This window comes from Xenopus laevis, chromosome 9_10L, assembly GCF_017654675.1.
Source record: "Xenopus laevis strain J_2021 chromosome 9_10L, Xenopus_laevis_v10.1, whole genome shotgun sequence".
Lineage (NCBI taxonomy): Eukaryota > Metazoa > Chordata > Amphibia > Anura > Pipidae > Xenopus > Xenopus laevis.
Window position 1 is genome coordinate 33,124,558 of NC_054387.1, and position 14,241 is coordinate 33,138,798.

The 14,241-nt window shown below is 40.9% G+C and overlaps 1 protein-coding gene across 1 annotated transcript; it reads right to left on the reverse strand.

Annotated features, from left to right (window-relative positions):
- Positions 1-8,535, reverse strand: cbx2.L (chromobox 2 L homeolog). The gene is given in 5 exon segments (NM_001088431.2): positions 1-3,350; positions 5,369-5,438; positions 6,830-6,895; positions 8,211-8,254; positions 8,344-8,535. Coding segments are annotated over 5 exon segments (1,416 nt in total). The 5' UTR covers positions 8,416-8,535; the 3' UTR covers positions 1-2,186.
- Between the last annotated feature and the right edge of the window lie 5,706 nt (positions 8,536-14,241).

Sequence of the window (14,241 nt, forward strand, 5' to 3'; positions counted from 1 at the left end):
GTGGTATTGATAAAGCTGTTGTTCTTCTTACTGATGATTTAGGGCCGTCCATTACGATGTTTACATTACTTTACACCACCTCAGACGTGTCTGCTAGTCAATGGGACAAAGGCAAAGAAGACATTCTTGTGGAAAAGGTCATTTAAGTAGGTTACATTTTTTTCCCCTAACTAATAATATGGATTTTACACAGCTGTACAAGTACATTTTGATTATAATGGGGTCTTATTCTATTCTAACCAGTTAAAATGCCTCCTTCTGTGACAATGTTAGATTGTGGAGTGCATCCGAGGGTTTCCTTCTATTTACTCTGTCGTTTGTATGCAATGAGAGAGAAACAAATGTAGTATAGGTTAATAGGCTGTTGCCTCTCCTACTGTTAGAAAACACCTAATTCTCTTGCTGAAACAACATTTAAAGGAGAACTAAACCCTAAAAATGAATGGCTAAAAATGCCATTTTATATACGGAACTTATTGCACCAGCCTAAAGTTTCAGCTTCTCAATAGCAGCAATGATCCAGGACTTCAAACTTGTCACACACTAGCAACACTCACCTACTCGGTGGACTCCGAACAGCTAAGCTTAGGGGTCATTGCAAATTATCAAGTAGAAAATGAGGTTATGCTGTAATATAAGATGATGCTACATGGCTGATTATTAAATTCTGATGCTAATTGCACTGGTTTCTGTGCTGCCATGTATTAATAACTAATCGGCCTTTTATTGTGACACTTCTATTCTATGTGTACTGTATTTTGTGAGTCATTCCCTAAGCTCAGTAAGGGACAGCAGCACAGAGCATGTGCAGTGAATCACCAGAAAATACTGGGGCATATGAGACACAGATCTTTACTGCTAAAGGACTGTGGTTGCCTTGGGCTGGTACAGAAGCACAAAACATAATGTACAACATTTCTAGCTACTTCTTTAGTTAAGCTTTAGTTCTCCTTTAAGTCATTTGGTCTGGCTTTGGACATGAGATTTGCAGCAGATTCTGGAACAGAACCTAGTATTTGGTACAATATATATACACAAAGGCTGAAAACACACACTTTCAAGACACTGTACAGAACCAGACACCTCATAGACTGCTGACAAATGGGGAAAGCTGCAGCAAAAGCATGAATATACTGAAAGCAAACTACTCAACTAGTAGTACACAAAATATTTCGTTTCGGCAGTTCTCAATAAGGAAAGGGGGGCTGGGGTGGGTTTCAGGTCTGTATTTAAATACTAAAAAGGTCACTTGTTTTTTGTGCAGGGGAAAGCAGTTTACCATACACAGTAAAATGGCGATCAGTATAGTCCCTGTCAGCCCAAAAACCATAACATTAAAGATTAAGTGTGCATAATTAGATTGCTTATCTGTTGGTATAAGGCACTGGACTAAAATTGAGGGAATCAAAAGTATTATTGCTTTTTAAAACAAAGGCTTGGGATGTTCCTTCCAACAGGCACCAGGGTCTGTCTGAAAACAACTGGTGTGTTGAAGTGCAAGGAATGCCTCATTTATGTTTCTGTTCCCACCCTCATCGCTGATTGTTTAGAGGACTGTAGCCTGTAACAGGTAGTTTGAAAGGCACATAACTATTTGGACTAACGCTGGCTTATCACACACCCTGAATATCATTGGCTTTAGTTGCCCAACATATCAACATGACTTTCTTTAATGCTAACGTGGAATTTTTTAAGGCATTGTCACTTAAACTTGTATCGATTGCCTAAAGATATTTTTTTTGTACTTTCCTAATATTTATGTCAACTAAAAGGAATGGAGAGAAATTCTTCCTTATCATATTTTCCCTATTCATTCAGTCAGTGCTAGGTGCTCAAGCAACCTATTCAGCATAGAACAAAACTCAAAGATCCACATGACGTGTGACCTGAACAGAATTTTAAAAAAAAATCCATACTCTCAATATTTTAAGAACAATACTTAAAATATAAACCAAAGGTAAATGCATACATGTAATTATATGATGCATAAAGAACCGTCCTATTCTTGTGAGACTTTGTTGTAAGGCCTCATGCTCTTTTAGGCACTGAAAATTATGCCGAGGTGATGACACACATACTGGAGATGATTGTTAATACAAATATAGATGTAGCTGAAGACAGGACAAATGGTTCAAGGCAGGTTTAGCATGAGTTGAGATGTACTTTGGGAATGCCACAAAATGACATCAGAAGTGTCGCATATTGAAAAAGCCAACACTAGTCGGAGACTCCTTGACTGTGACTGTGATGAGATTGGCAGTGACATCTGTCACAAAAACATGCTCCAGGAGGCTGCGGGCAGGCTTCCAGTCTTGGCTTGCTTGAACAGCCATGTCCTGACTAGAGAGGGAGGAGTCGTGGTCAGAGTCCAGGCTGCTATCATCACCTGTGCTCAGATCTGCCACATCCCTTTGCCCCTCTGTGGGTTGTGCTCTCTCTGTTGCAGGATGAGCCGTGGGCTCTGTAACTACTCCAGTCTTCTTGCCAATTTTATCTCCCTTGCAGCTAGTTGCTACTCCAACTGCATGAGAACCATTACTTTTCTGGGTGTTTTGACTAGTGGGGCTAGTCACAACAACAGCACGCATGCCCTGTGTTTTAGTTTGCACAGGAGCATTCTGGCTTGGATTCTCATTGCTGCCTGCTGCCACAGTAGGAGCCGGCTGTACTGTGTGGGAATGAGTTTGCTCCTCATTTTCATGAAGTTTAGATGTTTTTGGCATGGCTGGGCTTATCTCCGCTTCACTTCTTGGTTTGAAGAGGCTCTTTGCATCCAGACAACTCCTCTTTGCATTGAATGTGGAGCTTGCTGGTTTTCTTCCAGGCTGTGAACTGTTCTGATTTATACGGTTCATGTAATGCACAATAGAACTTTGCCAGCTAAGGCTTCGTGGTGAGCTTCCATTTGGCTGAGTGGGTGAATTCTTTGCAATACTGGAGAGTAACTCTGCAGATAGTCCTCCAGGCCTATTGTTACTGGACGCGTGCATGTCTTTGGAGTGGGTTTTAAGGGCTTGAAATCCTTGTATGTTGTGTCCTGGTTGTAGTTTGTTCATGGAACCCTTCGGCCCAGGCTTTGCCCCTTTTGCACGGCGGGGCAGCTTTTGTTCAGGAGGCAGAGGTTTCCGACCCCTTTTCTTCCGAACTGGTTCCTTCAGTTCTGTTCTTGCCAATACTGCTGGTGCTTTCTTCTGAGGGACAGGGTGAGAATCCCGAGGACGAGGGTTGCGCTGTTGTGTCTCGGCATCACTGTCATCAGACGAGGAGGAAGAGGAAGATGATGAGGATGATGAACTGGAGGAAGAAGAAGAGGAGCTGCTGGATTTTGCCTTTAAAGGAATATCCGTTTCCTTGAGAAAAGAAGAATACAGCAAATTACTTTCTTTGCTTACATTTCATTTCTGTCAGGTTATCGGGTCACATTCTTTATCACTGCGGATAGGCCTGTAGTGTTTTCAATCTATACTAGCCCTTGTGAAGACAAGGTATTAAGATGCAGCGGTATGACCAGTCAATAAATCCATTTCCCCACGCTTAAAGTAGAATCAGAGCTCTAGCACACTGCTGGGCCACTAGTTATGGATTACAAGACAGATGGCCGATGAAGGGAATAATTTAGTAAAGCTGTAATTAAACAACAGATCAGGTTGCAGCTGTGTGCCCTGATGTATTTTGGTTACCCTGTAATAAGTAAGCCTGCAGAACTCCTCTGTATTACTTCAAGTTATATATGAAGACACAAAGTGATCTTATAACACTGCTTCGTTGATTATATCCTTTGTTACAGATATTATACTTCTGTTTTAAAATATGAAGCTATTGGAAAGCACCTTGGAGTTCTGTTCCCCTTACAGAAGCACGCTGCCTGTAGCTTTGTGCCTTTATATGGATGTACAGCTCCTTCATGCCCTCCAATACTTCCTGTATAAATGTCTCTTGTATGTTACATATACATAAATAAAACTAAACATATTGCTATGATAATTTTATCTAGAATGTTAGGATGCTGGATTTTGTCTAGAATGTTAGGATGCTGGTTCTTTTTTTTATAGGATCTGTAATCCAGTTTACTTGGGAGCTGGGGTTTTTCTGTAAATTGGATCTCCATAACTTAAGTCTGCTAAATTTCATTGAAACATTAAACCCAATAGGATTGTATTGCTACCAATATTGATTGACGCAGCTTAGTTGGGATTAAGTATAAGTACTATTTTATTCTTAAACCGGAAAAAAGTTTTTTTTTCTTTTGTTTAACGGTGCCCACTACTTATTTGGTGCTTTCTGGAGAACTGGTTTCCAGATAGGGGATCCCATACCTGCACCCACCTGGTCAGTGTCCATCACCCTCATTCCCAGACAGTGGGGTATCTGTTAAAGCAATGTACATTATGGCTGAACGGAATTATATAGATGTGACAATTTATGATCACATGTTTTTTTTAATGTACTCGGGAAGCAGGCTTACTGTTTAAAAGTACACGTCAAATATTTTTAAATGTAATAAACTTAGCTGTAGGCATTTGTCTAGAATGTTGTGGCCAGGATCAAACAATACACTAACACCAGACATATAGTACAACAAAAAATCAAAACTACTGTTCTTCATCAATGCATCCAGCACCATGCTGGGTCTTTTCATAAGAAAGCTCACACTCAAATTGGGGGAAACAATAGGGTTAGTAATTCGGAAGGAGCTCCTAATGTGGGTAGCCATGTTGGGGCACATAATGAGCAAGTGCCACAACTCACAAAAAAACAATTGTCAGGTGACAGGTGCCCTTTAACAATAATAATGATAATGTTGGTTCAATTCACCTAGTATTGCTTTGCTTATCTTGTCTTTTAATTTCTCTATCATTTAACATCTCTTTCCTTGAAACCATCAAAACATCTCTTAACCTTACTATGATTTATATGGTTGCAAAAGGATTTGGATTAATGCAAACATCTTTAGTAGAATTTATAGGGCACTAAACTACACCTACCTCACATGCAAAGCTGGTGTCAATTTGTACTTTCAGGCACAAGTTTTTCTCACTAATGCATAAAATATGCTTAAATGTCTTAGTTAAGAGTAAGGACAATTTGAAACTAAACATTTGTAATTAACAACCCCGACTTCTCATCTAAAGCTCATAAAGTTCCACTCTGAATAATGACTCTATAATTAAACATATTACATAAGATGCTAGAGAGACTCAAACTCTGCAGCCAGACACAATAGGTGCTATTAATCTGTTGCTCCTCCCTGCTAAGCCATAATTATTTTGTTTGCCTGTAAAAAGAAAAACATTCAGACTAGCAATAAATAATACATGAAAATATGAGCTGCTGCATTGCACAGCAGCAGCTGTAACTGGAAACTCACCACATTTTTCCGTGGCCTTCCCCTTGGTCTTTTACCTCTCTTTCTGTTCCGTAGCTCTTTCTCCTGCTCCCTATAAAAAAAGGGATATAAGAGAATAAAGTCATCACAGATGTCACTGGCATCATTTCTTGGCCAAAAACAGAAAAATCCCGGTGTGTGTGTGCAAAGGATAATGGCACACACAGGAATGTTGTGGGTGCATTGCATTATTAACTAATCAAAAAATGTGGCATTAAAGGAGAAGGAAAGTCATTTTTACTTGCAGGTGCCAAAAGTTAGTCACCCCCAAGTGATCGCATTTACTTACCCGACACTCCAGGCCGGTGCTCCGATCAGCAGAAAACTGCACTGGCTCAGGGTTAATCCAGCGAGCACCACGGAGCGATTATCTTCCTGCTTCATCTTTCTTCAAATTTCCCAGGGCAGATGCATGGGAAGTATAATGAAATATCCGACTTTTTGATTCAAGTTTGGATTTTTGCTCTACTGGGCATGCACACCCTCGAGAAGAAATTAGAAGCAGGAAGACGATCGCTCCTTGGTGCTCGCTGGAATAACCCAGGGCCATTGTTTTCTCATGATAGCTGCGGGTAAGTAAATGCGACCACTTGGGGGTGCCTTAACTTTTGGCACCCCAAGTGTAAAAGGGCTTTTCTTCTCCATTAAGAAAATATAATATTCTGAACTATCATACAGATGAGTGCCATGTAAGCCTATGGGGGGACTGTTCCCAATGCTTCCAGCATTACTAAGAAGACTAAAATACTCTACATTAAAGTTCCTAAAACAGCCTACCATAGACTAAACATTGCACTCATCTGTATGCTGGCACAGACAATTCCATTTCTGACAAGTACTCATACCAGAGCTAATCAGGCAATAGTTACCCGAACAACCATCCACTATCACCTGACCAGTGCTGGTACAATAGGCAAGATATGAGATAAGCACTATTAATATAGTGTATGTTCACAGATGTATGCATAGTTCTTCTTTAAAGGAGACATATAGGATAAATGAAAACCCTAATTGTGTAGGCAGTTATGAGTAATATATGGTGTTGCTATTACATGGTGTGAAAATTTTATATTGTCTTTAAAAATGACACCAGATATATGTTCACTGGTCCCTGTTTCAACTGAGAGGTGGGCATGTCCTAACTGTCCCTATCAGAAGCACAGTAGGAGGGAGACAGCCAATCACAACCCTGCAAAGACAGGCTTCAGTTCCCTATCAAGTCCTGCTAGCTGCTGATTGGTTCCTGTCCTACAATGCAGCCTGAAATACTACTTTTTAAATACAATTCTTCTATATCTAAATAAGTATAATTGGTACGTTCTTATTTTTTACACAAAATGTCTCCTTTAAGTGCTACAGGAGAGAATTCAGGAAAAGAAATAACATTTTCAAGAAATACAAGTTTTGTTATGAATTGTCTGCAGAAAACAAGTACAATTTTACCTTTTTTGGAATGCCACGAGAAGCCGTGGGTCTAAGATATTCTCCTCTGGTTCCCAACTGTTATGTCTAGGGGAATAAAAAAAAAAAATCCAAAATATTTTGCATGAAAATTACACACAGGGCAAAAAAACTTCATGGGTGAGAAGAGCTTGAAACAGCAAAAACTGCAGTACTGTACATGTGTGTTTACAGAAATGCAACTGGAGTTTACATCCGACTGTCTGCTAGTTTAAAGGCAGGCAATTGCGCAGTTTGGGGGGGGGGTGTTGTTGCAGCTTTTCAGCTAAACACAAATGCAAAGCATGGTCAAATATCAAATCCGTCTTCAACATAAGTTTCTTAATGCAATTCCTGTTAAGTGTCGGGGTCACTCAATAATCCCATTCAAAAGCCGATGGAGAATTTGTCTTCATTTGGTGATCATCAAAACTGCCCTCAGCTGCATATTAAAATGCGACAGGGACGGAAAATCTCCCACACGACCAACGGATTCCTGGTTCAGCACATGCGCAGTACCGAGTCCTTCAGCAAAAACCCTGATTCAGAGCCAAGAGAACATGCCTAGGTCCAGTATTTAGGCAGGCACAGGACCAAAATGCAGTCCTGATGGTGGAAACGCTTCAGATCAGAGTTGTATAAACCAGAGATCTGGCCTTCTAAAACCAATTTTTGACCTGCTTCTTTTTGATACCCGAGTTATTAAGTGGTTCGGAATTACACAGCTGGGTTCAAGCATTAAGACAGGGGGCACCACCCAAATAAATGTGTGAAATTTAGATTGTATGCCATGGCAAGGAATCAGCAAGGTGGTTAGCACCGCAGCCTAAGGCCCTTGGTTCAATTCCAGCCAGGACACTATCCGCCAGGAGTTTGCATGTTCTTTCCATTTGTGTGGCTTTCCTCCCACAATTTAAAAATATACATAAAGGTTCATTCATAATCATACTGGTCATAGTGAATGTGCTAGGGGACTTAGATTGTCAGCTCCACAGACGCAGGGACGTAGTATAATTCTACTGAATACGTCAGTGCTATAAAAAGACAATTATAATAATAACAAAAGCCAGTGGGTGCTCTTAAGCCAGGGGATGTCTGGGAAGTGGGTTTATTATGGAAATATGCAAATTAGCCATCAGTAGTAGGAAGAGACCAACAAGTGAGGGGTATAGGGGGAGCAGTCAAGTGACACACAGGCAGCTGACATTACTACACACAAAGGCAGAGGTATATGTTGGTGACATATAGAAGGGGCCTATAAAGTGGGAGGTGTCAGAGGTCAGAAAGTGGTGGGAGGAGAAAGAAACACAAGTGACAGCTACAAAAAATGACACGTGAATGTGACAAAGGACGCACAAGAGTTGTGTCTGGATGGGAGACTTACTTGGAGGACCAGCCTCTCCATTTGACCAGGTACTCAGCCGTGCCCTGCAGGGAGAGGGATAAATAAATGCGTTACAGTCACCGTGGAAGGAGGAGTCACTATAAAGAGCCACCGGGACCCCCCGCCAAATTACCTTCCGTAGCCTCTTGCTCAGGATACATTCCGCGGCAAACACCTGCTCCCCAACCGCGCTCAGCTCCTCCATGTCTGCCGCGGGCGGGCGTCTCCTTGTTTTCCGGGTCGCGGCCACAACACGAGTCTTCAACACACAAAGCCAAAGCGAGTGCGAGCGGGAGGCGCGCCCCCGAAATGCACCGCCCCCACTCCTAGTTCCAGGGAACCAATGAGAGAAAACCTAATGGTCGCGTTTCCGGAGCGGACGGCGCAGAGATGGGCGGGCAGAATGTCTGGCGTCAACCAACGCAATACGACCAGGTGGGCGTGGTTTGATTGTTGCTCTGTGGCGCGATAGCGAGCAGGGTGTTTGTTTGTCTATGGTTATCGAAAGTGAATTTTCAATGTTCTGTTACTGTAGTTACCAGCGATATGAAGCGATTGGCACCAGCTGGTTTGTTTTGGAGTAGCCGCTCTCACATATTTGCAAGCCAAAGTCCCTTTGGTAGAGTTTTAAAGCTGGAAAATCAGGCGTCTTAAAATGATTATCTTGCCTACTGGGAAATATCGTAATATAATATGTCTGTCTCTTCTGTGAGGCTTGTCGGAAGAGCTGTAACAAGACTACCCCACTACTTTATAGTGTACTGGGTGCTGGATGAAATATCTGTTGCTCAGTGACAAAAACACCAAACTAATGACACAACCCGAATGCAGAACTAAAAAAACACCCCAAAACTAGCCAAGAGGCACTTCAAAAGTAGAATAGGTGCAGTGAAAAAGTCTTGAAAAAAAATAAATGAATATATGGGAAAATAAGCCTTTTTCAAATTTTGACTGTTTTGCATATTTTTCCATGAAGCAAAATGGAACAGGTTCGCCCTTCACCAGGGGGTGGAACTACAGAGGAGAGCTCAGGAGGTATAGGGGCCCCATAAGGCCCTAATACATAAACCATTTCAATAAATATTGGTAAAACAGCTCAAGCTCTAGACATTTTGGTGGGCTAGCAGCAGATTTTTGCCTGAAATTGAAGAAAGTCACTGGAAAATACGAGAATGCTTAAGAGGGACGGGAGACTGGCGTACAGAGCCCAAAAATCTGGTAACTCCCGACTTCTACACCGGTCAGTCCCATTGCATGCTGGGTATTGTAGTCTTACATTAAACTTGGCAAATTGTTAAAAACTGTATTACCCAACATGCAGTGGTAGATACAGGCCTGGCACATTAGGGCAAGAAAAAAAACTTTGTTTGGTTACCAAAGTACAAACCAGCCAAAGGCCCAAAAACTAGCCCGAATCTGTACCTTGGATAGTTTGTACTTTCAAAACCCACCTGGGCTTTAAATTAGTAGCCCAATTTGGCTGGAAAACTGCCAACCCTGCCCCAATGAAGACTGTGTTTCCTACTACTCCATACCTTGCACCTCTGAGTGACACACAAGGTATGAGGCGAGGCAGGTACAACTAAGGGTGAGGTCACAAATGGCGTTTCAAAAACATGCAGACAGACTTAAATACACACAAAATGAAGCCCTATTGAAAATAATGGAATATGCACTGCAGCAATGCCCATGGGCCACTTGCGAGCCAACATCCGACACGCAACGCCAGTATTTGCGATTTTCAGCAGAAACGCCATATTATTGAACTCTATGGGATTCGCAGGTTTGGAAATCCACTTCACTGAAATACGCAGTGTAATTTCAATATGGCAGCAAAACTCGCAAGATGAATTGCGCATATACGTATTTGGCATTGTATGCTGGTGACATACTTACGTTGCATATTGACGATTGGTACAGCTACAATTTACATGTAAATTGCTTTTCCGCTTGGCTTTTTTCACAAAGGTTTACTAAGTTTCTTCAGAGTACAATTGTGGGGAAAAGAAAACTACAGGCTGCACATTAAATGCACTTTATCATGCGTGTGTGGTTTCATTGGCGTAAAAACGCTACATATAAGCATCGCTTAAAGGGGTTGTTCACATTTGAGTTAACTTTTGGTATGATATAAAGGGTGATATTCCGAGACAATTTGCAGTTAGCTTTCATTTTTAATTTTTTTGTGGTTTTTGAGTGATTTGGCTTTGTATTTAACTGCTCATCCGTTTGCAATTTCAGCAATCTGGCCGCTAGGGTACAAATTGTCCTACCAACCATGCACTGATTTAAATCAGAGACTGGAATATGGAATAGGAGATGACGTGAATAGAAAGATGAGTAATAAAAGTACCAATAACAATAAATGTGTAGCTATACAGAGCATTTGTTTTTAAATGGGGTCAGTGACTCCCATTAAAAAGCTGGAAAATGGCAAGTAATTAAAAAAACAATAAAAAATGAAGACCAATTAAAAAGTTGGTTAGAATCGGTCATTCTAAAACAAACTAAAAGTTAACTTAAAGCTGAACCACCCCTTTAAAGATAGGGACCCTGATGTGTCCTAGGATAGTTTTTCATGTCTGCTAGCCAGGCATTATATTCAAACCATGCAACCCCATTGCAAGATATTGATAATTCGATAGATTGTCTGTTCCACTCTAATACAGTGCAACTCTCCATTTAACTTTTATATCAATTATTAAAACCCGTCTGTCTGATAAAGAATTTGTGAAGGGAACGGAGAAATGTGTGGGACTGACAAAAGAAAAACTATTTCAGTCACATGTTAAATCTTTTTAACTTCTTCGGTCAATCCGGTTTCACTAAATGTTTTTAAAAATACTGAATGGAGGTTATTTTTCTCCGGAACTGAGGAAAAAAGTGGGCGGGTCAGGTTTAGACTGCTGAAATGGTTAGACCCAAAGGAGGTTATTTATCACTGTTAATGAGCCTGTCCACTCAAAAAAGGTTATTTTATACTATATTGATATTCTAGCCACTTCCATTTAGCTGCTATATATCCATTTGGGGGTCTCTGTGTGCGACATAGTTTGGTAAATCTATGCATATTAGGCATAAACCTGTTTTGTATACCCCTGGCGTTCATATTTAGGATGACTTTTGCTGGTACGTTACGAAATGTAGGCTATATAATGGAAAATACAAGCTTTGTGGCAATTTCCAGAAATTTCACAAAAAAAAAAAAACGTTATGTTTAGCATAGCTTTGTGGTTTGTTAGTTTGCAGTAGAAAGACTTATTTACCCGTTTTAGATTCGTCAGAATTTGTACTTTCAGAAAATATATGGTTTTCTAGGGGCTCCATACTGTTAGGGCACATAATACACATACCTGGTGCTTAATATAGGAATCAAAATAGGAATGTTTTTTTTTTGGTATTTAGCGCAATAAATCTTTTTGTAGAGGTGGAAATACATGAAATCTCAGCCAGATTTAGAAAGCTCAGTTACTCCCCAAAAGAATCAATGTATAGTTTTCCTAGCTAAACTATAGGTTTCTCGTTAGAAAATGTCCCTAAAGTAAGAGAGCACAAAATGTTTCAAAAACGGCTGGCATTTCACGTAACAAAAAAAGAAAAAAAAGATTTCCTTTGTTATATTTAATTTTATGAATGAAGGCGTGCCATCTTGTCGTTTAATGGTTCTTGCAAATAGTTTGCCTCTCAGATTTTTCAGTGTGAAAATAAAAACTGTGTAAATAGATAGACTGGCCAAAATAAAAAATGTTTCTAATATAGTTAGTTAGCCAAAAATGTAATATATAAAGGTTGGAGTGAACAGATGTCTAATAAAACAGCCAGAATCCAACTTCCTGCTTTTCAGTTCTATAACTCTGAGTTAGTCAGCGACTTGAAGGGGGGCCACATGGTACATTTCTGTTCAGTGAGTTTGTAATTGATCCCCAGCATTCAGCTCAGATTCAAAAGCAACAGATATGACCCATGTGGCCCCCCCTCAAGTCTCTGATTGGTTACTGCTTGGTAACCAGGGTAACCAGTCAGTGTAAACCAAGAGAGCTGAAAAGTAGGAAGTAGTGTTCAGAATGACATGTTATACATCAAATCACTCCAGCCTTTATACATTACATTTTTGGCTAACTAACTATATTAGAAACATTTTTTATTTTGCACAGCCTATCTATTTACCCAGTTTATTTTTACACTGAACAATTCCTTTAAGGCTAAGGCCACACTAGGCGATAGCACCGCGATTTGACTCGCGGCGACTTTTCGCCGCGACTTTTAAGCCGCAATCGCTGGGGAAACTTTTGCGCTGGCGTCTATGGGGAATCGCGAAAAATCGCCAGCATAAAAACACACGCGGCGATCTTTTTTCTATTGTCGCTCGAAATCGCCTAGCGAGGCAATTTCGAGCGACAGTAGAGAAAAGATCGCCGCGTGTGTTTTTACGCTGGCGATTTTTCGCGATTCCCCATAGACGCCAGCGCAAAAGTTTCCCCAGCGATTGCGGCTTAAAAGTCGCGGCGAAAAGTCGCCGCGAGTCAAATCGCGGCGCTATCGCCTAGTGTGGCCTTAGCCTAAAGGGTTTGTTCACCTTTGAGTTAACTTTTAATATGATGCAGACAGTGGTATAGTAAGCACTTTATGGAGTGGCTTTTTATTTTCTTTATGGTCCTTTTTTTTTGTACCTGATGACCTAGCGCATAAAGGGTTTCCACTGGTAAACTTTGATTATTAGTGTTTGATATCTTCTACTTGCCCATGTTACTACACACCCAATGTCAGAAACCTATTTAAGTGCCTTTTATATGTGTACAAAATCATGCACCTTCCTGCACTGTTGCATTTTTTGGGAAAAGTGTCTCCCGACCAAAGCACTGGCTTTATCCTATCCTGCCATTAGTTAATTTACCTTATCACCACTATAACAGTCCTCAGGTCCTCTCCTGTGCAGGAAACGAAGTAAGTCAACATCATCAGCTTACTCCTTTGAATCTGTATTGATAAATCACACACAAGTTGTGGCACATTCTGTTTTGTGGGAGCACATATTTGTGCTGGAATTCTGGTGAAAAATGCAGCATTGTGGGCAAAAAAATGATCTGCACATGTTTTTTTTTTTTTTACTTTGCACTAATAAATGAGCCATACTATGGACAATAAATCTGTAGTTAGAAAAGTCACAGGCACACCGAACCTCTGTGATTAATTGCACTCTGGTGCTCAGTGCTGTGTGGAATCAACACCCACCTAGAATAGAGTCTTGCGCAGAACCAATTTCTAAGACCCGAACCCGCAGCCCGTGACACGAACCGCAACCCACATATTTACCCACTTTGATCAACTACCCAACCCGGACCCACAACTGCCTTATCCACAACCCGCTGACCACCATCAAACAGGAAGTGATGGTGCTGCAAACCAGAAGTGACATCATCAAAAGTGGGCGGGTACAGAAACAAGTTTTGTACAACTTTAAAAGGAGTAAAATATAGACAATATTACATAAGATAAGAAATTTAGATGAGACCCGCAACCCGACCATGATTATACCCACATCTGAAAATCCTCCCCTCATTCTGCAGTGTGGCACTTTTTTGCTGGTTACCCGCAGGTACCCAGCACATGGATTTGCTCTTCCACGGGATGAACCACTGTGCACAACATTTTCAGGGGGCGTGACCCATCGTCAGGTGTCACATATGACCAATGATATCCAGACACCCCTTCTAATATCACATCCTCGGCTTTAACTTTTAGTTACAAACTGTGTCTGAAATCTTCGTAAGTAAAATAACTAGTCTAAGGGAGCATAGTATGTTTACAGGCAAGCAGCTGCACACATGCCCTGGTCAATGCCAGGAGTTGGCTGAAGTGGTTGCAGAGTTACTGTCATTGGACTCTGGAGCACTGGAAATGTGCTTTACTTGTCACCAGTCTGAAGGATGAGCCTAGATTTACATCTGTCAGGAAATAGTTACCTGCCTAAATGCAAAATGCTGACTATAACGTTTGGTTACTTTGGTTAAGGTAGTTGGATTAAAGCAAA